At 49.3% G+C, this 22,473-nt stretch overlaps 9 protein-coding genes across 9 annotated transcripts; 6 read left to right on the forward strand and 3 right to left on the reverse strand.

Moving 5' to 3' along the window:
- Positions 1-1,476: 1,476 nt before the first annotated feature.
- Positions 1,477-3,336, forward strand: LCP9604111_3068 (uncharacterized protein; the record flags this gene model as incomplete). The annotated part of the gene is made up of 1 exon (XM_039070615.1): positions 1,477-3,336. The coding sequence occupies one exon, from the start codon at positions 1,477-1,479 to the stop codon at positions 3,334-3,336; it is 1,860 nt and encodes a 619-aa protein (XP_038931023.1).
- A 565-nt stretch (positions 3,337-3,901) lies between these two features.
- LCP9604111_3069 (uncharacterized protein) lies at positions 3,902-5,486 on the reverse strand (the record flags this gene model as incomplete). The annotated part of the gene is made up of 2 exons (XM_039070616.1): positions 3,902-5,378; positions 5,449-5,486. The coding sequence occupies 2 exons, from the start codon at positions 5,484-5,486 to the stop codon at positions 3,902-3,904; spliced, it is 1,515 nt and encodes a 504-aa protein (XP_038931024.1).
- Positions 5,487-5,997: 511 nt separating this feature from the next.
- On the forward strand, positions 5,998-6,510 carry LCP9604111_3070 (mitochondrial 37S ribosomal protein uS8m; the record flags this gene model as incomplete). Its single annotated transcript, XM_039070618.1, has 1 exon — positions 5,998-6,510. The coding sequence occupies one exon, from the start codon at positions 5,998-6,000 to the stop codon at positions 6,508-6,510; it is 513 nt and encodes a 170-aa protein (XP_038931025.1).
- Positions 6,511-7,234: 724 nt separating this feature from the next.
- Positions 7,235-7,483, forward strand: LCP9604111_3071 (uncharacterized protein; the record flags this gene model as incomplete). Its single annotated transcript, XM_039070619.1, has 1 exon — positions 7,235-7,483. The coding sequence occupies one exon, from the start codon at positions 7,235-7,237 to the stop codon at positions 7,481-7,483; it is 249 nt and encodes an 82-aa protein (XP_038931026.1).
- Positions 7,484-8,292: 809 nt separating this feature from the next.
- LCP9604111_3072 (uncharacterized protein) lies at positions 8,293-9,497 on the forward strand (the record flags this gene model as incomplete). Its single annotated transcript, XM_039070620.1, has 3 exons — positions 8,293-8,769; positions 8,851-9,399; positions 9,456-9,497. The coding sequence occupies 3 exons, from the start codon at positions 8,293-8,295 to the stop codon at positions 9,495-9,497; spliced, it is 1,068 nt and encodes a 355-aa protein (XP_038931027.1).
- A 2,098-nt stretch (positions 9,498-11,595) lies between these two features.
- On the forward strand, positions 11,596-12,857 carry LCP9604111_3073 (uncharacterized protein; the record flags this gene model as incomplete). Its single annotated transcript, XM_039070621.1, has 3 exons — positions 11,596-11,711; positions 11,784-11,849; positions 11,933-12,857. 3 exons carry the CDS (start codon positions 11,596-11,598, stop codon positions 12,855-12,857), a joined length of 1,107 nt encoding a protein of 368 aa, XP_038931028.1.
- Positions 12,858-14,778: 1,921 nt separating this feature from the next.
- LCP9604111_3074 (uncharacterized protein) lies at positions 14,779-15,721 on the forward strand (the record flags this gene model as incomplete). The annotated part of the gene is made up of 2 exons (XM_039070622.1): positions 14,779-15,216; positions 15,392-15,721. The coding sequence occupies 2 exons, from the start codon at positions 14,779-14,781 to the stop codon at positions 15,719-15,721; spliced, it is 768 nt and encodes a 255-aa protein (XP_038931029.1).
- Positions 15,722-16,720: 999 nt separating this feature from the next.
- Positions 16,721-18,271, reverse strand: LCP9604111_3075 (uncharacterized protein; the record flags this gene model as incomplete). The annotated part of the gene is made up of 4 exons (XM_039070623.1): positions 16,721-17,337; positions 17,398-17,744; positions 17,802-18,082; positions 18,140-18,271. The coding sequence occupies 4 exons, from the start codon at positions 18,269-18,271 to the stop codon at positions 16,721-16,723; spliced, it is 1,377 nt and encodes a 458-aa protein (XP_038931030.1).
- A 743-nt stretch (positions 18,272-19,014) lies between these two features.
- LCP9604111_3076 (EF hand domain protein) lies at positions 19,015-22,380 on the reverse strand (the record flags this gene model as incomplete). The annotated part of the gene is made up of 1 exon (XM_039070624.1): positions 19,015-22,380. The coding sequence occupies one exon, from the start codon at positions 22,378-22,380 to the stop codon at positions 19,015-19,017; it is 3,366 nt and encodes a 1,121-aa protein (XP_038931031.1).
- Positions 22,381-22,473: the final 93 nt, after the last annotated feature.

The following is a 22,473-nucleotide window of genomic DNA, read 5'->3' on the forward strand; positions in this document are numbered from 1 at the left end:
TATTGGACGCTGTGTGTTCTATTCTTGGTGAAGTATGGTTGGTCTGCTGTCACAGAGTAAGTGGAAGACGTCCCAACTATTTCAAAAATATGGCCATTGAACTTATTTATAGTTCGCATAGCGGGCTCAGCCTTGGTTCTTGCTAACTCACACCCGGAGAAGCTAATGCTCATTGCTGATTCAATTTTGCAAAGTACGGGCCTTTCACCCCTACGAGGGCTTGTTATTAAAGCTGTTGATATAGTGTTTACTTGTCGTGATGGTCCCTAAAAGCCCTCGTACACCCGTCTTGTTTGAAGTTAGCTTGGTTCTATTGCGATATTTCATAAGCCTGGACCTCGCTTTTCTTCTGGGAAAAGACTGAATATACTGGCAATATTTGTCTGAGTAGTGGACAAAATGGACCAAGTTGACCCGGTTTGCTCTTTGCTCTGTATTTCTTCCGTTTCCCGAGTTTTATCGCCATCATGCTAGCAGTGGTGGGTATTTTAGCATGGATACAACCCACTCACCTTCACTCGTTTAACACTGAGCAGCCATTGCTCCGAGCACGCCGACAATTATGAATCATAGGTTCATATTAATCCAAAGAAGCCAAGAGAGTTGGAGAAGACTCATATACAACATAGGATCTGGTACCCGTCACGTGCTCCCATCGGACATGCCCCGAGATCCTCTCATTCGCCAAAAGGAAGGTGGTTGCACTTCTATTATTGGCCTTTTCTCTTGAACTAAGATCAATGCATTATTGTGATGTACATGATCGATCTATCTTTCAACGTTAATTGGGAGACTGTATTTCTTGGCTATGCTATTATACCTTCATATAAGTTCAATATTCCTCTAAAGCCGGGTATACTGCAACACACCTGGACATGCCTTGGCTAATGTATACCTCGACACATGGAGATACTGGAACTATTTCGTGAATAGGAGCAAATTAGGAAAATAGTGCATATTCTGCCTCAGGCACACTATGCCCCTTACTCAAGATGAATATCCACTTGTAAAGGTGTTCAGATATCGTGGCATGTTTCAGACCTCACAGGGGGTCCCTGTCTCCGTACTTCATACTCCGTACAGCAAATTAATGTACTCAGACCCCCAGAGGATGAAATCACCTGTCACATAGAAATGAAAGCCCCTGAGACAGGGAGTTATGTATGGAGTAAGGCGTTGGCCTATTGGATGCGCTAGCCTGAACTAGCGCGTATGTATGTAATAGTTTTTGGATCGGCCCTTCTTCACACCTTGTACCTCTTGTCCTTTTGTCTCATACCAATTCTCTATCCGACTTTGACGCGTTGAACCCGAACCCTCCTGGGAACATGCAGTGGTATCTGCCTGTATCCGATTAGTCGTCACAACAATCCCGTTTCGACCTGATTTCAGGAGCACCCCTGTGCTCCGCATACGCGTTTTCAGATTCCCCTCGATTTGCATACCCGCCCTTGTTCGACTGACGTACGCTCAATAATGTCCGATAACAATCCCCATCACCCTGGCGTGCGCAGCTTGTTAGCCAAGTTTGAAGGTCAAAGCCCCATCGCCTCCCCGCCTCTCCGTGGCCGATCCCCAACTTCCTCAGACTCGTCAGCAACAGTTCGGCAGCTGTCCAAGGTCCGGGCTAGCTTTATCACTGTGGAGGGGGTCATTCAGTCGAATCCTTCTTCGCCGTTGAGGAAAACAAATGCGCGCAGCGACAGTCCTGGAATGTTTGGACCGAAAATCAACTCGGCGGATGCGGAGTCGGGACAGCAGGGCATGATCTCCCCCACCGCACTCAGTCGCCTGAACCACACAGAGAACGCGACTCTGGAACAGATAATGGCTGAGAGTCGACCGGCGGAGTCTATTGAAACCAAGCGTGAACGGAATCGGACTGCCAAGGAGGAACCCGCGGCGCGCACCGAGACTGAAGTTCGGTCGCGAACCAGCCCGCGAAAGCAGACAGGGGGGTCAACCTCCGCAGGTTCCAAGTCACCAAGCTCCGATACTCCGTCGCAAAAGTCAGATTCATCAGTAGTGATTAAGAGGAAGCCTTCTTCCGTTGGGTCTGCCCGCAATGCAGCCAGAAAGTCCGTGTCAACTACTGCAGCTTCAACTGGTGCGAAGGCTGCTTCTCACCATGCAAGCCCCAAGCCCACAGCTCGGGAAGTGGCTAAAGAGCGCGCCAACTCTCTCGCCCACAAGCCCAGTCGTGTCTCACTGAATCCCAAGCCAACAACAGCACGGTCAACCCGCGGCTCAGCACCGGCACAAGATACTTCAAAGCCTCATGCCGCAGGTGTATCCAGCAAGCCAGTATCCAAATCCCCATCGAAACCTGCGCGTGTACCCGGCTCGATGAATACGTCAACACGCGCGTCCACCGCTAAGCCAGGAAGCACAGCGGCTCCGAGCGCTCGCACTACTACCAGTGCATCAACCCTCACAAGAAAACCTTCAACTCTCAAAGGCGCAGCTAAGGTTCAGTCGCGTGCCACTACTCCTAGTGCCAGCGTTCACAGACAAACTTCTCGCCCTTCGTTGTCCGCTCAAGCAGCTAGTGATACAAGCCCCAAACATGTCAATGAGGGTTTCCTTGCGAGAATGATGCGGCCTACTGCTAGCTCTGCGAACAAGACCCATCCCCAGGAAAAGACCGATGCAAAGCCTATCGCCAGGACAACCTCTGTTTCCAGGTCCCCCAAGGCGTCGTCTGGGAGGGTGCCAGATCGTGGCGTCCACCAAGTGAAGCCTAAGACCACCGCCCTTCGATCTCAGAGTCAGAAATCCCAGGCTCTGAACAAGGAGACTGCGCCACCGAAAGATGGACAGAAACCTTCTCAAAAGAAACAGGAGATTGAGAAAGAGAACATTGTGGAACCTGAAACCGTGAACCTCGCTGCGATTGCGGCTGTGGAGACTGCTTCCCCTGCTCAGGTTGAGGAGACAGTGACCGAGAGTTCCTCTCCCATCCCAGTTGAAAATGCTACTGAGGTGCCGGCCGAGGTCGATGCTCCCGTTGAGGCCCATATTGAGCCCATCGCTGAGGATGCTGAGGAGGATAAGGCTGCTGAAACCACCACTACAACCGAAGAGATTGCAGCAGAGCCCGTGGCAATCCCAACGGCTGAGGATCAAGTGAAGATCGGCGAGAAGCAAGAATCCATGATTTCCGAGCCAGAGCTCCAAATCGAGGCTCCCGAAAAAGAAGATGATGCGCCAGTGAAGGAATTTACTGTCCCTGAAGCTTTAACGGAGGTCGCCGAGCTCAAGTCCACTGATGAGCCTGCAACTGAGGCTGAATCGAGCAATGTCGCCATCGATATTGCCAATCTGGCATTGAACTAGACGCTCTGAATCCGAACTGCACTGCGTTCATCTCAAATGGATTTCGCTGGTCCATCTCCGCTTCTGGTAAAGTCTTGGAATAACCTTTTAATCTTCTCCGATAATACTCCTCCCCATTGTCTTCTATCTCACCAAGCGTGAGCCCCTTTCCATTCGTCGAGGCTTGCCCTCAACCTTTTCACCATCTATTCTTCCCTGTCTATCTCTTACTCTATGCTAGCATTTTCACATCTATCAGTGTTTTGGGTTGTCTTGTTATCGTTTGTTTATCTCTTGCATACTCTGTACCAATTTCTTGAGCATATTATTCTTAGCGCTTAGGGGCATTATCCAATTTAGCATCTTGATTTATCAATCTAGCGGGGCTCAAAGCTTTCATACTACCATTTTGACGGTTCTTATTTAGTCGCTTCATTTTCTCATCAAATTGAGAAGCTAGATGATATTCCCACAGTACTGCTCAACAGCTGGCCTAGTAATAACAAGCACTCAATTGACCTTGACCAGCAGAGATCTCTTGAAAAATAAAGATGCAGATTCTCAAACTCCCAATTAAATAAAAGGCTCAAAGCTTCCTCTCAAGTTTCTTCAGGAACCTATTCACACCACCTTCCAACCGCTCTGCCCTGTCCTCCAATTTCCTCGGCCGCTGTCCAGGATTCTTCATGGCCTTCTGTGCATATTTCTGATAGTGAGAGTTAGCCTCCACTTCAGTGGGTCTGTATAATTGGTTATGGATATCATATTCGGAGCCGAAACGCTGGTGTTGTTGTTGTTGCTGCTGCTGCTGCGCCTGAGTCTGGTCATAGGAATGATGCGAGAACCCGCCTATCGGCACCGTCGGTCCAGCCTGATATTGAGGCGGCGACTGGGCTTGGGCAGCCCCATAGACGTGTTGGTCATAGAGATGGGCATTCGGGTCCTGCGGCGGCGGAGCGAAGGACATGGAACCTTGGCGGCTGGAACTGTACTGTTGAGCTCCCTGTCCGCCAATGAACGACGGCGAGTATGAAGGCACAGGCATTCCCGGGCTGGAGCTGGCGGTGGAGAAAGAGTTTGAATGCTGTCCCACACTGGGCGGAGGTGAGGCGAATGATGGAGGGCCTGCGTATTGCAACCCCGGGGTTGAGGGGGGCGGGGACGCGAATCCGCCCACGACTCCTGCGCCCCCCATCATTTGGTGCGGGGGCGTATATGGCATGCCGCTGTCGGCTGCCACTGCGGCTGCGAGGCCGGTGCCGCTCATCCCGTCCTCTGGCGGCGGGGTCTTCTCGCGGTGTTGGATTGGCTCTGGGGCAGCTGGGGCGGCTGGATTGTATGGGAGCGGGGCAAAGCTAGCTGGTTCTTTCCTTTCCTCCGCGGGAGTAGAACCAGCGCTTAGTTGTTGATCAACTGGAGGTCCGCTTGGAGGAGGTGGGGGAAAGCTGATGGTCTGTGGGAGGGCTTGTGTCACTGATGCCGCTGTGCTTGTAGGCTCGGATCGTGAGTTGCGTGTTTGACCATTCTGGTAGGCAGGGTCGGAGACTGCAACGGTTTCAAGTTGCTGGACTACAGAGCTCATAGTTTGCTGTGGCAGCGGTTCTGGCTCTCGGTCTGTCTCGACCTGGTCACTGGATAGAAGCCGGATGACAGTGTCCAGAAAGTCGGTTGAATCTTCTTCGGTCCAGAAGTAGATATCCAATGTATGTAGGCGAGGGAAATCGCGGACATCTTTGGGCTTATCGCGTGGGTCTCCACTAGGCAGACGCCACTCATGTTGAAGGGTATCTTGTCCATATTGCTGTTGGGGCAAGGGGGTGTGAGTATCAACCGTTAATGTACAAAGTGTCGGGAATTGAGCAGAATGTCGTATATGAACATTGTTCAAGCCCCCACAGAATGCATCCTGTTCTGGAGATCCAGGATTATTGGCAATTTCAACCCGGGACTTGTTCTGAGAAGCATCATGGTAAATATAAACATAGGAGCCTTTATCAAAACGGTGGTGATATGGTGAAGGTCTTCGGGTTGGCTCAGTGAAATAGTAGTGGATATCCGCAAAACTATCTCCGCCGTTAGACACAATCCGAGAACTGCTTCATATCGATCTGCGGGGAAGTCAGTTCAACTCACACAGTCACAAGGCGCTCTTCGCCCGCCGATGGTGGCATGTCTGACAATTCAAAGTATGGAATGCAAGTATACAACGAGAGCAGCAAGTAGTTGGGGGAAAAGAAAAAGAGGGACTTACCTTTATTATTTATACCTTGGACTGAGGGGTACTCAACCTGTGAAACGCCAGCATCAACCGCCATGCAAGTTGGGCGCTTAGAAGATGAGTGTGATGTGATGTGATAGGACGGTACTTGTACTTGGCTATCACATCTATCCGCTGTGGGCGAGAAAGTACCGGTACCTGGACAAGACCGCGACCCGGAAGTACCTTTTATCCGAAAATTTCCATCCCAAATCATCGCATCTTCAATCGGCGCTACAACCACCTCCTGCCGTGTCTTTGCTTCCCCAGACAATTGCAGTCCATTGTGGTCCTTTTCGGTCTTCCCTTTCGTGTTATCTGGGATCTCCGTTCTTCTTCTCTTCCGAAATTGTTCAATTCCACCACTCTCTTTCCTCTCCGAACGGCCGCCGGTAGAGCTTAATTGCTGCCGTCGCGAAATCAAGATGTCGCTCGTCAACCTTTCTGCTGTCTGCTCCCACCTGAACAATGCTACCAAGGCCCGTCTCGCCCTCACCTCTATCCCCAACAGCAACCTCCACCTGAAGCTCTCCCTCGCCCTCCAAAACTCCGGCTACATCTCCTCGGTAGCCCGCGGAGGCCCGACTCCTCCTCCAGCCCATGGCATCCTCGGTTTCCCTGCAGTCAACGATGAGGTCGAAGGCATTGAGACTATAACGCGTGATAATGTCGCATCAAGGCGGCTGTGGCTAGGCCTGAAGTACTGGCAAAACGAGTCAGTCCTGGGCAAGATACAGATGGTCAGCAAGCCCACCCGACGGGTGAACATTGATGTGGAGGGACTGCGCCGAGTTGTGCGTGGTGAGCAATCCGGGTTTGTGGCCGGACTTCGCTCGCCGGGTGAGAGTCTGTACCTCTCTACAGACCGAGGGATTCTAGAAGCTCGCGAGTGTGTTGAGAAAAAGCTTGGTGGGCTGGTTTTGTGCCGTGTGCTATAAGTTTGTGATTGTCCTAGTGGCTAATCTCTGATTTGGGGGAGCTACCCACCGGGGAGATTTGTTTCTCTTCTTGCATTTACTTTGGAGTTTGTTGGTTAGTCGCAGCGCTTTCTCTTTTCGAGATTAGTCTTTTTGTGACTGTTGGGATAATACCTGGGTCAAGGATCTGTATATTAGATGTCTGCGTATCTCGCATTCTGTGTGCTCTGCTGGTGATTTTGCAGCTGTCCTCAATGTGACACAGTGTATAGATTATGACTTGAAATATGTCCGTACTCCCCATGGATGTGCTTACTACAATAGAGTCGTAATCCTTCTCAGGCTGATTTTACAGTTATACTCATGTTCCCAATATCCCAGGAATGATATAGTGTATTAAAGGCCATGACCAAATCATAGGCAAGAATAGACCGCCACTTGTGCGGTCTCTGTTCTTCACAATGTAATTCAATAATCAAGTCTTATGGCAAAAGCATCCAAAGTATGAATATCGACTTCACTTTCTATTGAATCCTGTTAGAATTCCGGGTCTCTCGCAAGTGTTTCGAGTCTACCGGAGCTTTTTTTTTCGGCCTACAAACACTCCCAATGGTGATCCGTCCGTCTCTTGGGTAATTTACGTTCTTCGACAATTTTCATCCTTTATCTCATCTCATCTTGGTCTTGTCCTCTCATGAAGGCTTTGTCCCCCTGACTTCAGTGATCGGGCAAAGAACTATCAACCATGGCTAAACCCCAAAGTGTTAAACGCGCGCGATCCAATACTATTGGCGATGCCCACAACACAACAACGCCATCATGGGAAGAAATCTCCCAGCGCGTCCAGACTCTCGACGAACAGAGTATCGCCAATATTCTCGTATACGCAGCGCAAATCCATCCTGATATCATGAACATGGTGGACCACGCCATTCATGTAACCCGGGAGAGAGAGAGAAATACCATCATCAACTTCGACGAGGATTCGAGATAAGTCTGGCAACTGATTAAAATCACACATCGCTACGAGCGCAGTTCAAAGCAGTACGAAATAGCGGGCGATGTCGTTGAGGAAGTCGTCGATACCATTGAATCAATTGCGGAAGAGTGTGGACCTTCTGTAAACCCACAGACACGATTCAATGGACTCTCCGTACTGCGCAAAATTGGCAAGACGATTGCGCTTTCTACCAATGATACACTAGGCCGTGAGGTACAGGAATCGTTCCAATCTGATAGCTCTCTTGTGGATGCGATGATAAAAATCATCAATTCTATGACAGCGGATGAAGTCCGAGCGATCAGAGAGGATAACTCAAGTCCAACAGCATTGTGGCCAAAATTACAGGAATTGGAAAAGCTGGCCGAGACCGAATGCATTCATCCTGGACTAGAAGAAGTGTTGGATCTATTGTATCCGATTTGAGGATGAAGAAGAAATGGATGAAGAGGAAGAGGAAGGAGAAGACGAGGACGATGATAGGAAGGAGTTGGACACAGAGGAGGGTGATGTCTATCAAGTGCCATGAGAGGCATCTTTGGAATTGACCTAGATCATTGTTCAGGCATCAAGAATATCAGAACGGACTTTAAATATGAAAGAACTAAACACAAATCTCCGACCATTTCAGTTGCTTCTCTAGCATCATGTCCAATATCATTTGAGGTGTTCTTAAGGTGATACGGTACTGTTTTATGTCGTATGTAGTTGTGATGTCGCACAGTTTTGGCAATCCAAATTTCGAGTTTCCCCCACACCAAAGCCTCTCAAAGCTTCTCATATTCTCATCCTCAACTTCCAAAATGACTGACACAGCGAGGAAAGTCCTGATATCTGGTGGCACGGGTTTTGTAGGCTCGGCCGTGGTACGGGCTCTTGCAGAAAAATACCCAAACTTTATCATCGCCGTCATCGACCAAAACCCTCCACGAGCCGAGCACGTCCTGCCAGAAATAACTACGTGGATTCAGGTGGATATTACTTCAACTGAAACATTGAGCAAAGCATTTGAGGCTGTGAAGCCAGATATCGTTATCCACACTGCTGGAGTCGTCCCAGATCTGGCCGAACGGTTTGGTCGCCGACTAGAACAGGAGGTATGGAAGATCAACTTTGAAGGCACACGGAATATTCTGGATATATCCAAGCACAGCGGGGTTGAAGTATTCATATACACGAGCAGTTGCTGTGTGGTGATCGACGATACGCGTACCGCTCATCCTAACATCAATGAAGAATGGCCCTCGGCATTTAGGTCAACCATTTATGGAGAGTCCAAGGTTGGAACTACCAATCCCATCAGCAAGATTCACGGCATCGATATGAGATATATAACTAACACGATTTGGGATGGTCACTAGGCTGCTGCAGAAGCACTCGTTCTAAATGCCTCAAGCAGTAAAATGGTGACATGTGCCCTCCGGCCATCGGTACTATGCGGACCAGGAGACTACCAGCTATTACCAGCTATTCACGCATGTATCGCCAAATACGAAACCCCTTTTTTGATCGGAGATGGCTTCAACCTATGGGATATCACCCATGTCGACAATGCCGCCGATGCTCATATCCTAGCCATAGAGAATCTGCTATCATCTCGCACGGCTGCAGGCGAGGCATTTTTCATTCAGAATAACGAACCTATCGCCTTTCGTGATTTTTGTCTGGCAATTTGGGCGCATTTTGGGCATGTCCCTCCTTTTCAAATGCATATCCCTAAGAGTCTGGCTTACTTCACCGGGTTGGTGTGTGAGACTGTCACCTGGTTGACGGGAACAACGACAACTTTGAGCCGTGGAAGTGTACAAGATGCATGCGCCATTCGATATGCCAGTGGCAACAAAGCCAAGGAGATTCTGGGGTACGAGGCGCGCATAGGTATCGAGGAAGCCATCCGTTTGAGTTGCGAGGTAAGTAAACACCAAGCGTAACCTTTTCTATTGCCGTACTCACCAAAGCAATTTAGGATTATGCTTCTCGTCTCGGGTTCGAATTGCCTCCTCAATAGTAAAAATCGAAAAAAAAAACAGTAACGTCCATGTTGATGGATAATCACATATAGTTTCCGGATCACCGGCAAATGACTAGGGTTAAGGACATCCTGAAAATACTTCGCTCATTATGATTTTCTGGGGCTTGAGAGGCGTTCCTTGGCTTGAATGATCTCATCATATCTCCTTTTGCCGTCCAGGGTTTTGTTGATAACAAATTCTAGACATTCTCGACCTTGGAAGATGGACATTGATACGAAGGATGAGGTTATCACTATTGGGATCAGATCTGTTGCGACGTCGACAGATTAGAAATGACTAGGGGCATCACTGTACCCAAGCTTAACTTGTCTTCATTGAAGGTGCCTCAACCTGCACGGTCAGCGGAAATGATTTGTGGGACGCGTATCAGAATATTCGCGATATCGGGGGCTGCAAGAAGTGCGGCTCGTTTGAGAGGAGTGACGGATGTACACTTAAGATTGACTATGTTTATGGATGTGATCACCATACTTCTAAGATGGCGGTTATGAATCTCATGGAGGCACCGAACTCTACTCAGAGTGTGTCTATCGATCAGCTTGGACCTGGGGTGGTGTATGGGAGCTAGTTTGAGAGTTTTTTCAGTATTTTATTGAGATGAAAAGTAATATGATTCATAGACTGAACCTCAGACGAATAGATCTTGCTGTGAAACTGTTCTACTATTAACCCTGTTCGACCACGATGCTATTACTAATTGATTCAGCTCTCTGAAGCACATGAGACCATCACTAATGTATATTTTTATGATTCTCTCCCCCGTCATCTGAATCACTATCTCCCAGGAATCCCACCGGGCGTAACTGCAATTCCTACGAAGAGAATACCGAACAAAAATTCAAAGTATGATCTCAGTTGTTTTTGGCTCACTAGCTGTTGGGAAAATGAGATTTAGTATATTTTATGTAGAAGTAGCCACCCAATAACGTACTCAGCATTTCAGGCTCATCATGTCGTATCCTGGTAGCAGCGCGTGACGATTAAAACAAAAGCATAATATATTTGCTGCTTCATCTCTTCATCCAACAAAAAATAAGGGTTGTTGAGTGCGATGTGGCGTTTTCTCTTTGTTTTCACCAACCTGGAACCTACCGACACTCGTCGCGGACTCGTCTGGGCGTCTTGTTGGGCTGCAAGGGTAGATCGCATGCCATCGGAACAGCTGAGCTCTCCACAATTGGAAAATCCGGTATCTAACTTCGTCTCTGTTTCACCCGGATCTTCAGAAGAGTCCCCAGAAGGGCGAGAGACATGGCCCATGCGGCTTATTGCATTGGGCCTCAAAAAGCCCGAGTGCCCAACCCAGATTAACTGCGCGCGTCAGGATTTCCATTTGCTACCTCGAGTCATATTTTCATTTCTTCCAGGACCTTCGCGGGTGCAGATCGCCTCTATCTGCACATTTGGGTATCCATAGGTCGATGTCCAATTCCAGAACCCCTGTCCTTGCATTTCCTACCCAACATCAGCTTTGCTGCCCGAGGCATTGCCCCAATACAATTCTCGAACAGATGTTGGTGCGGCACCCGGCAGATACTAGTGCTTCTCCCTTGATCCATGAAGATCGAGACTTTCGATGGAATGTTTACCGTCCGCATTCATGTCATGCACCCACAGAGGCGTCTCACGGCGGCTGCCAACGAGCTTTACACACCGGTCTTATTCTTAATCGATCGAGATCTTCAAATGTACACAGTACGGATAGTTCATGTGTTACGCAATTGGGTTTCTTGAAATCGACAATGTGCAGGCAACACAGGCCTCATCTCCATATTTTGTCTCCACTAACGCCACTGGCGTAAAGTCCTCTAGCGCGGCTCTGAATCCAGTTATACTGCCGTTGCATACATCCGGGTGGGCTCTGATCCCCTTTGTCAGGCACACTTATCGATTTGTCCAACCCGGGAAAAGTGCCTCTAAAAAAAAAAGGAACTATAATATACCTCCCCTTTGCTCGTTGGTGAATTCATCGAGAACTCTCTCGATAGATATTTTCTTTTCCTCGCTACTCTTCTGAATCTTATTCTCACTTGTTATATTAGGCTGTGGTACTACTACGGTCTTACTTCCTTCATGCTTCCTGTCCTTCCTCATCCATTGGCGGCTGGACCAGGCTATCCATTCTCAGCAAGTCTCGGTTCTTGTGCAAGCTCTATCAACTCTAAATTTGATACTCGGTCTCTCCATAGGTTAGCAGAATCAGCATCGCTTCTCGATTTCCGTGCCAAAACTCTTTGGAATCCGAAACTCATACTCCGTAGCAGCACCATGGCTCAGCACCCTATGTATGGAAACCCAGCAACCACCCCGCTGGTCTATCAACAAAGGTATTGTTTGGCCGTCGTTCATTCCATTGCAAATTCCTCCCAGGCTGTCATCGACAAGAACTGATTTCGTTCCTTTTGCTAAGCGGCGAAAGGTCACCATCTACTCCCCACGGGTATGGCTACAGAGACGACCGTCAAGTGCCTTTCGGTCCAATGGATTCTAACCGTCAGGCCCATTACCATGGAGGCCCAGTCCTTCCGGATGGCCACAACCTCATGATGAGCCCACCTGCGGCACGTTTATCCTACCCCCCAGCTGGACCGGTCCACGTACAACCCAGGACTCATGAATGGAGCCACCCAAACCAGATGCCTCGGGAATCCCCGAGGCGGGACCTTGGAACAATGAGCGCCCCGGAAACCCCGGAGTATATCATGGAAAGAAACAGCCAGCGGACCGGCGAGAGATCCAGAGGAAGCCCACACTATCATTCCCAGAGACGGACATCCAACCGGGATGAATTTGATGGCCCGCATCAGTTCCTGGAGCCGCCTTCTCCACAGGCTGTCGCAGCCCAGGATAAAGAGCTGCCCCAGCTCCCTACTAACCTCGATGCCGGCGAGCAAGACAGCATCCTCCACAAGGTCAACGACCGCCTGTCCCAGTGTGCCTATGACTTCATCGCAAAATACCAGTTCCGTGTTCCCATCGAGCAGGACAAGAGACCCGTCAAGGTCCCCTCGGACCGCGAGTGGACCGAGTGGGTATACCTCTTGAAGCGGCTGGCTACCACACGCCGCATCCCCGCTCATCTCTTGTACAACCGCCAAATTAAGCAGCTCATCACTGTCCTGGAGAACTCCCTGGAGATGCGCCATGCTGCCAAGCACCAGTCTAGGCCAGTCAAGGACGACCGCAACGTGCTGCAGCTCATTTCGGCGGGGACTCAGGTCGCGAAAATCCTTAGGGATTCTAGCGCCATGCAGTATCTCGATAGTCTTTATGTGGACACCGAGAAATTGATCCTAGACCGACGCGGCCGTCGTGTAAGATTCGCAAACACTTGAATCCACTGGAAAATGGCCGTTTTTAAACCCTCCGCTTGGATTCCACTGTTCACTTTTTGTTGTCTTCCCGTGGAAGCCCATTGGATTGTCCTTTTCTTTTCTCTGCTTTCCTTTTTTCCAAGTCCAATTTCGGAATACTCCACTGTCAAGTTTTGAACCCCCTTGGAGGGGAAGTCTTGGTGATTTCCTATCAGGACAAAAAGAGCCCAAGCAGCTACCCAGCTCAGACGAAGGAAGGATTGAAACTCAACCCCTTCAGGCTGGAAAACGATCGACCAGATCGCCGCATGTCAGAATGTTTACATCTGCCCCGGAATTATGTGACAGCCAGTACAAATGAGATCAGTAATAGGGTGGCTTTGTTTGTTTTTTCAGTTTGGTTCCTACTTTCATTCCGGCGTTTGGGTTGGTTGTCTTGATATGTTTTTATACTTCATGCTTCATGCTTCATATGTTTCCCTTATGCCACACGACTATGCCGTACGACTATGTCATGATTTGGGGGTTTTTTTGTTGTACGCAGTACGAGATTATGTTTGTGATTTACGTTGTCTACAATTTGATTCGCTTGGGTGGTCCAGTTCTGTTTTTCCCTCTGCTAATATTCCATACGTTCCAGGTTTTGGGCTGCATTGTTCCTCCACAAGTATAGTCTCATGGCTCTACTGGGCTGTATGTACTACAGCTTCACCCAATTGACTCGGACTTTTGAAGAAAGGGCCAAAAAGAAAAGACAAAAAATAGTTTCCCTGGGAATCGAACCCAGAACCTTTCCGGAACACTTGCGAATCGCATTTGTTAACGGAAAATCATAACCGCTAGACCAGGAAACTGCTCGGCCACTTGGGCCAATTGATGTCAGTCACAGCCATCTTTGGCTTTATGAACTAGATTGAGTGATATAATACAAATTATTCAACATAAAATAATCACTCGCCCCTTCGAGCTGTTTTGTGTTGTCTTATTGGCTTATTGCTTCCTACCGCTCGCGGGTACAGTGATTTTCTGCCTGGCAATATTGATCAATAGTATTAAGTCACCCATGGCGGCTGCCGTACCTAACTTAACTTGTAGACAAGCCCTGAAAGTTAGAATGTCAACCTTCCCCCATACTCAACCTCTCTACTACAGACCAGATATTACTAGGACTACGGCCTTTTCCAAAATTTTCAAATACCACTGCATACAGATATCGAATGTACCATGTTCTACTTATGAACACGCTACTAATTAGGCTTTGCGTCGTAGTGTCGTGTAGGTTTCTTGTGGTGCCATGAGTATGATTCTAATATAATAACCTTGCTGATCTTTTTTTATCAGAACGGCATTATGAATTGTACAAGTAATTATTATCTAGGGATGACATAATATAGCCACAGGAGCCTTGGTAGCTGTATATAAACAATATATGTCATGTTACGTTTTCCATGGATGAGAAATGAGCTTTTGATGGGACGTATTAATTGCAAATAAATTTGTGAGATCCAGTATCTAAATTAAATTCGTGTGTGAAAGCGACCGTTACGGACCATGCCTCACTAGTTATTGTCAGTCTGCTGCACAGAGTCAGGCTCAGCAGGGTAGACTTGGTCAAGAATGCCACATGGGCGCTTGAGGTTCTCTAGCCAATGCCCTTGCTGCTTCGCCAGAGCATCTGCCACTGCTAACTCGTGGTTTGCGTGAGCCTGCCTGTTATACTGTTTAGCCCTCTCATTCGGGGTTACGTCACTGACCCAGGGCCCTAGGTAGTTAGCTCCCGATGCCCCATATAGGTAATAACCTTAGAAAGGAAGTTCTGACAAATCTCCCCCAACATCATCCCGAGGTCCATCCTGCCTAGAACTTCCACTGGACACTTTGCGTACCCGTTCCTTCTTCTATTTTGTCTGGTCGATCAACTTTCGCGTGTTGCATTTTCAAAATGGCCTCTCAGCCGGGACTCACGAATATGGAAGCCACGATGGGCTCTCGTAAACCCACGTCGACTCGCCCCAAACTCGATGAAACCCTACCTACTTCTCATTCCCCTCAACGCACCGACAGCCCATCAACCAGACTTGAAGGCACCAAAGTGTCGCCTGTCAAGCTTCTCACTACCTCCCGAGCAGGCATGCCATTCCATAAAACAGCGCCCACCCTTCAATATACAAACCGTCGCCGCGACGCTGCTTCTGACTCGAGCTCTGACTCGGGGCATTTTTTCAAGACCATCACCACACACTCAACGGTTCCGTCGGAGCTCTATTCACGCGATCTTGATCACTCCTACTGCGTTGATCTCGACGACTTTTCTGTTCCACTAGACGCGAGAGTCCTCAGTGCTCCATCGTTCCGACAGCTTCAAGCCGCACTAAGCCAGGTAAGATCAACTTTCCAGCCCCAATCCCCCGTCGTCCCAGTTCCTATATCTGCAAGACACCGGAAAAAAACTATTCTCCAAAATTAAAGAAGACGAAGAGCTCTTTCCCGGTATACGACTGAAAATCTCATATCTTCGCCGCGAAGTACTGTTTAAAATAATACCCGGCCATCAGCACGATTCAATCATTGGCGGTTTCTCTCAAGCCCTATTGATCCAGCTATTCATAATAGGCCTTTCCTATGACAATGGGGCGTTCGTATCCCGCCCATCGCCAAGAACCCAAGGAATGTCTGTGGCTAAGGAGCCTAACTGGTGGCTCTCTCCAGCTGATGTCTTTGATGGGTTGGGTGGAGGGGCGGGTTTCCCTACCCTAGCCCTTGAAGTCGGCGTATCAGAATCCTACTCCCAGCTATGCAAGGACGCCCAGTGGTGGTATAGCAACTCTAACCATCTCACCAAGTGCGTCGTTATCATCACTACTACTCGCAAACCTACATGGTGAGTAGACGTGGAGGTATGGTCCGAAGGACCTTCCCCAAATCCGTATAAGACCCAGAGTCACATGGATACCCCTTTCCGACCAACGTAGAGAGTTACGTACCAAGATGGGCAAATCCATGGTACACCTTTGGTGCTCAACTTCGAAAGTATCTTCCGCAGACCCCGAAATCAACACGAAGGGGATATTATCATCGGCATGCAGTCCTTAGAAGCTATGTGCCAACAAGTTCTTTCTTAACTATCTATCCCCTGATAGCGTGGCTGTTGTTGCTCCCTGTGTATGGAGCATCATTCTTCTGGTTCGAGAGAAAGAAAAATCCAACCTACCTTTAACGCCTGGCAGCTGGCCGAAGCCCTTGGCGCATCACGACGTTTGGCGGAAAGCATCTGGGTCGGTGTTGGGCAAGCGGTGATTAATGGCGGTGAGCTATTATCCAATGAGAGAGTTATGTTCCGATGGCACATTTAGTCGCCCCGTACTAGGTGCCGCAGCACCGGACAATAGCACCAAAATCCCCCGAGTGCTGCAGCACTTGTCAAGGCCTACTTTGATTTCGCTATTGCTATTTAGGGGAGACCTACGGTATATATACCAATTTTTGAAACATTGGCCCTATCTTTTTCTTTTATTTAGCGGCATTATACCCTCGACATTTGCATTCATGTAACAGTTGCCCGCAACTCGACATGGAAGTTTTGGCACATGGGTCATGTTTATCTTTTAGATTAATTCATTCATGTCCAAGTACTGCATTGTTCAAAGATTATAGGACGCCCTGGGGCGGCCGACAATCTTATAACTAACTAGATGGCCATTCCAAGGTTTAAGGTTCGATGCTAATATAGTACGAGTAATTAAGAAGAGGATATATTTGAAGAGTATGAGGCATCTATTCATCTATATATTTAGGACATGAATATCGACATGAGATTACATTCGAAGCAACAATCACCAGGATTGTTTCTTTGCCAAATCCTGATTTGACAACGAAAATGCATATTAGTTCTTCCCCTCGGAATCGATTACCACTCTCTGAGCCTCCAGACTACTGTTGTCTGTTTGTTCCTCTTCCTCCGCCTCGAGCTCGTCGACATTCCAATTGCCAAACACCGCCATAAGCGTGAAGGGGACTGTAGCACCCCATAGTGCAAATCCCAGCGCCATCTGGTTGATGTTGGCCCAGTGGGTTGTGCCGACCGCGTAGGCAATCGTGCTGCCGATGGACTCCCATGATCTCAGGATGCCGGTTGTTCGGGCGATATCGCCATCTCTCTGCGCTCCCTTGATCTCGGCCATCAACCAATAAATGTATGTCTGCAACATCTCATAGAAGAACCGGAAAAAGATATAGACGGTGAAGGCCGAGTTGAAGAAGGGGCCATCACCCAAGTCGAAGGCAGGGGGATCGGTCATGCGGGAGAGTTTCGACTCGACGATGGCGTTCCATGTCCAAGACGCTGTGACAAACACAGCAACGAATATGTATACAACTTGGGATCTGGTTCTTCGTGACAGAAACTTTGTATCGAGGAATAAGCCCGTCACTATGTTGGCGCTGGCGCCGACCACGGCTGTGAGGAAAGATGCAAGGGCTCTGGAGCGGACGGTGAAGTAAGCTAGGTTTTCTGTCAGCGATGCCATTTATCATCAAGAAAGGAGGACTGGAGATGTCATACTCGTCAAATAGTTTCCCTGGTAAGTTGCACCAAACTGTCCAGCGAGGAACACTGGGATGAGTAGCAGCATGTACTTATTCGAAAGCTGCTTCCAGATAGCGCGAGCCTCGATAGACATGTTCGTTTTCTTCATGTATGGAATCTTGGTGCCATTCTTTCTGATAACGTCTTGTGGCTGAGACAACAGCAACGCAAATGGAGCGCCGAGGGATGAGATGGCAACAAGGCCCAAGTATGTTGTGTAGGTGACCTTGCCGACATGCGAAGTCTTGACATTGAGAGCGAGAGAAATGGCACCGCCAACAAGCGGTCCCATCTGGCGGATAGACATCCAGATTGCCACGTAGCTAACATAAAAAGGTCAGTCGGATACACAACTGCATGGTCCGGGAGTCTCGACTTACCGTCCTCTTTTCTCCTCCTCTGGATACCCGACTGCAATGGCAGCCTCACTAGCCCATAGAAGAGACGCTCCAATTCCACAAAGAGCGGCCGCGAGCAAGAGAAACCACTCATTGCCATAACGATTGTTGCAGTACAGACCAGCCGCATAGGGTGTGTAGAATGCGGCTCCGATGAACAAGGTCCATTTCGCAGTGATCTTGTTGCTGACACCGCCAGCAAGGAAACAGCCAACGGACATGAGTCCGTATGTCAGGGCATTGGCGGCATTGTTCAGGTAAGGCTGCACAATGATATGTTAGCGGTAGTTGAGCAGATTGTCAACACTCCGATGACTTACTTTGGCATTTCCTCCAGCTCCAAGATTATTGAGAGCAGTCCAGATACCGGGTTCGCAGAAGGCCACTAATCCCACGATGACAATCTGGAATAGACATGACCGGTAAAAGCGGGTCACACGTTCGAGAATCATGATGGATGTGAGAGGTATGCAATCCGGAAATATACCGGAGACAGCCACTATTAGTACTACATGGCGATGGGGAGCCAAGATCACAGAATTATTTTGAACGAAAAGAAAACAGCACGTCAGAACCCATTATAATCGCGATATCTTGGTTTTATCTCTCGCCGGTAGAGCCCCACAGCTACTAGGAGGATAACTGGTGCTCAGTTGTATACTGGAGACACTTGAAGAACTCTGAATTAGTGTCGAATCGGTAATGGGAAATACGGAGTCGTGGGAGATAATCGTCGATATCCCGAGGTTCGGAATGGTGCAAAGTGAGCCATTCGTCTCCAAAAGCACGTAATATTGGGGGGCGTGTCGACAGGGCCGGGCCACAACAGACAGACTTACGAGTTATTTTCTCTTGTTGTTTGATATGTACCTTGTTTGAAATATGTTGTAGTATCTTGGCAGGATGAGGTATTGGAAACTCCGTTATAGGACTTTATAAGAGATGTTATAGGCTATAAAATGTCTTGGCCAGTAGATCTTGGGGCCCGCCGACTTCTCTCCTATTTCCTTCGAAGGACTCCGTAGTCGTTAGGAATTCCAAGGTTAAATTAGAAGCCTAGAAAATCAGACGTTTGTTTTTTTTTTATAGTTCTGTTGTAGCCAAATTGCCATTGTACTAACAAATCTGCTTCAAATCCCAAGTACCGCTAAATTACAATAATGTACACCTAGGTTAATCTAGGAATCCGAGATAATCAAAAGCTAGCCATCTCAATCCAACTGGCCACAAATGCGAGTCGGCGCCCTCGATCAGCAGCCATACGGCGCGAGAACTCTTCAAAGTTAAGTCTCGCACCGTGACCACGTTCCTTGTTTTCACGTTCCACCTGGTCTAAATAGACCCACCGAGCTAGGGTCCGGGGCGAAGGTCGGCGTGGGGCAGTGTCACGAGGCAGGTCATTGACCCGATGAGGAGGTGGGAGTGGTTGCATAGGAGAAGGAGGAAGCTTGGGGGCTGTGGCTTCGGCTTCTGGGGAGGAGCGGGGAGAAGATGGGGCGGGAAGAGAGATGGTCCCGGGCTGGAGTCGGAACCGATCAGGGAGATCAGGGTTTGTGTTCCTAATTGGTGATTCCTCCAAGTCGGAGTCTGATTCAGCAATCACTTCCTGGGTCATCACGAATGGCTCGTCGGGACGATGCTGTGGGAGAGTTGGATCGCAGTGGAGTCTTTCCTCTTCAACAACCGGGCTGGATGGCCCCACACCAGACGCAGAGGCAGCGATATCATCGCCATAATCAGACGAAGTGGCGGACGTTGTGGCGGATTCCACAAATGGCCGTGCTTGCCCAAATCCAGTATCTCTTCCGGGATCGGCGAGATGAGTTGGTCGCACGTCGTCATCGTCTTCATACTCATCCTCATCACCCTCATCTGAAACGGTGGGCCCCGGCGACGGAGCTAGCACTGGTCCGGTATTCTCAGGTACCAGGACTGGGCTCCGAATCTGGTAACCAGCGCGCTGTAATAGATCATCAAGTGGCTGACTGTTGATAATTTCCTCGAGTTCCTCCTCCACTGGGGGATTCTCAGTTGTGGTGCGTTTCGAGGGGTCCTCTTTTGCTGCGAGTTCAATCTCGCGGGCCCACAACTTGCGATCAGCTCTCGTGCGATAGACCTCCATCATAAGGTCCTCTTTCGGCTTGAATAGAATATCTAGAAGCTCGTTGAATCCCTGTTGCGTGACTTGATATAGGATTTCTTTCCCAACGTCCCTTTCGACCTCTGGGATTTCAAAGCCACCCCATCGCTCGCCAACAGGAATACTCCGGGACGAGGTGGATGGGTTAGATCGAATGTCGTACTCATCGTCGTTGAGATCATCCTGGAATCGCACCTTGGACGAGGACCGCGAACGGAAAGAGGGTGGGCGCGATACCGATTCATTAAGGTCTTCATCATCGCTGAAGTCATCAATGGCCGGATCCCTTTCATACCCTGCAGGGATAGTGGCGCCATCTTCTTCGTCTGTATAGAAGGCGCGGCGCCTCCAACGTTCGTCAATTCCACGCTGACGAGCGTCAAACACACGTCTCTGATCATCTTCGCGCATTCTGTGATAAACAGCATCCGCGACGCGAGCCCGATCAATTGGATCCGTGATTTCCCGAGCGGGAATATAGGTCCCGAGAGCAGAAATAATATCTTCTTCGAGGATGTGTTCAACTGGGGGCCAGGTACCACTGGCCACCGACGAGCTAGATTGGTCTGATCCACTCTCGCTAGCACCATCCTCATCTTCTTCTTCGTCGTCTTCATTTTGGTCACTCTCTATGGCATCTGGCGGGCGAGGAGTAGTCTCGGCGGGTGCTAGGCGTAGTGTAGATGGGAACAATGGCCTCATTCGACTAAATTGTGCTCTGACAGCAGCATCACCCACGACCAAATGCCGATCACCAGTATCATCTCCGTCCTGTCGCAAGATTCCTTCGTTGTCAATGATTTCCATGTCCCCCTCGGAATTCATGCTCTTGCCTTCTCCTGTGCGAGAACGTTCACCTGAAGGGATGCTACCAGGGAATGCAGAGCTGATAGGCTGGCTACCAAGTACCACATCACGGGCTCCACCCTCTAGGAAGTCATCCTCCATGCCAGCAACCATGTCCCTTGTAAGCTCTCGGCTCAGCGCATAGTATGCCCTGAAAACCCGAAGGAAGTCCTTGCGTTCGACAAAGCCATCTCCATCGATGTCGTAGCCGCGGAACACCCGTCGCAGCCGTTCGTCGTTGCTTTTGTTGTTGAGACTGGCCAAGCCCTTCAGGAATTCCTCGAACCCGATAAGATTGTCGCCATTGGTGTCATAGAATGCGAACATTCGGTCGTAAATGAGACTCGGGGGCGGCGGCCGGATAGAAGTATTAGGCACAAAGCATCGGTCGAATGTTTTGCGATCGATGGCCATATGCAACTTGTTTGGGTCATTTGCCCACTCATAATTGGCCAAACAGCGGAACTGATCCCAGAGTGCATCAAGCTCCGTATTTTCGAAATTGCAGTCTTTCATAAGACGCTTGGCAAGAGGGCGTGGAAGACTGCGCGGGAGCATTGAAGGCTTCCCGGGATACCATACAGGCTGGGATTGACGAGGGTTTCCTAAGAATGGGGCTGGAATCCGCACTTTGTAGAACAAATGTGTTTTGATATGGACCTGCATTGCCTCGCACGTCTCACAGAGATCGTAGTCGATGCAATTGGCACATCGGTATCTGATACCCTGAATCGGCATGGCACCACAGCTGTTGCAAGTAACCCCACGATGGATATAGCCGTCCCTCCGCGCCTGATCCTCGGCAATATGATAAAGCAGGTTAAGCAGGTTTTGACCTTCCCTATTAGAAGGATCGTTGTTTCCATCACGCCATGAGAAGACGCTCTGGTCGTCCACCACCGTCTCACCGCCGTCAATATTCTGTGGAGGGGCAGACACGTCTGGAAAAGTGGAGGTTGAGAGAGTGACACGTTCACCGTTCTGTCGTCGCCGACGCAGCTCTTCGCCGTAGTTCGTATCTCCGTTGAACCGGACCAGAGCCCTTTCAATACCAGCTCGGGAGATACCTCGGCGTTGAAGTTGTTCTGTCAGGTATGTTCTTTCTGCGGTATCCTCTGGGAGAATATGTGCAGACGGGAAATCGAGTGCAAGGAAGGATTCAAGAAATGTATCCTCCATCATCTCGCGCATGCGCTCTGCATGAGCAGGCGGGACGCCCACTTCTTCCATTAGCTGGTCGCGTGTTGCGAGGAGTGATGGAAGAAGACCGCTCTCCACGCGACGCCCATCCTCCGTCTCGATGCGAAATGTCCCATATACACCATTCTGATGCTCTAGCTGTTCAAGGTGGGTAATAGCTCGATAAGACGGAGTATCAGCGATCCCAGGTTCTTCGGCTTCGGTTGGTCTCGTCCGGCGCACAGCATTTCGACGTCGGAGTGAACTTGATGATGGCTGCGAGATGACATTGTTGTGAACATAGAGAATCGCATAGGCAGCAGCGACACCAGTGAAGAGGTAGAGGATAGGTCGATATCGTGCTAGTGAGACTGGCCCTGGGCGCGAGTCGGACATGACGGAGGTTTGGTGGAATTTGAGCTAGCGGAAGCTGCAAAAAAACATCAGGAACACAAGGTGTAGCGCATTCTGATCACAGCTGGATAAGCA

This window comes from Penicillium roqueforti, assembly GCF_015533775.1.
Source record: "Penicillium roqueforti strain LCP96 04111 chromosome Unknown scaffold_04, whole genome shotgun sequence".
Classification (NCBI taxonomy): domain Eukaryota; kingdom Fungi; phylum Ascomycota; class Eurotiomycetes; order Eurotiales; family Aspergillaceae; genus Penicillium; species Penicillium roqueforti.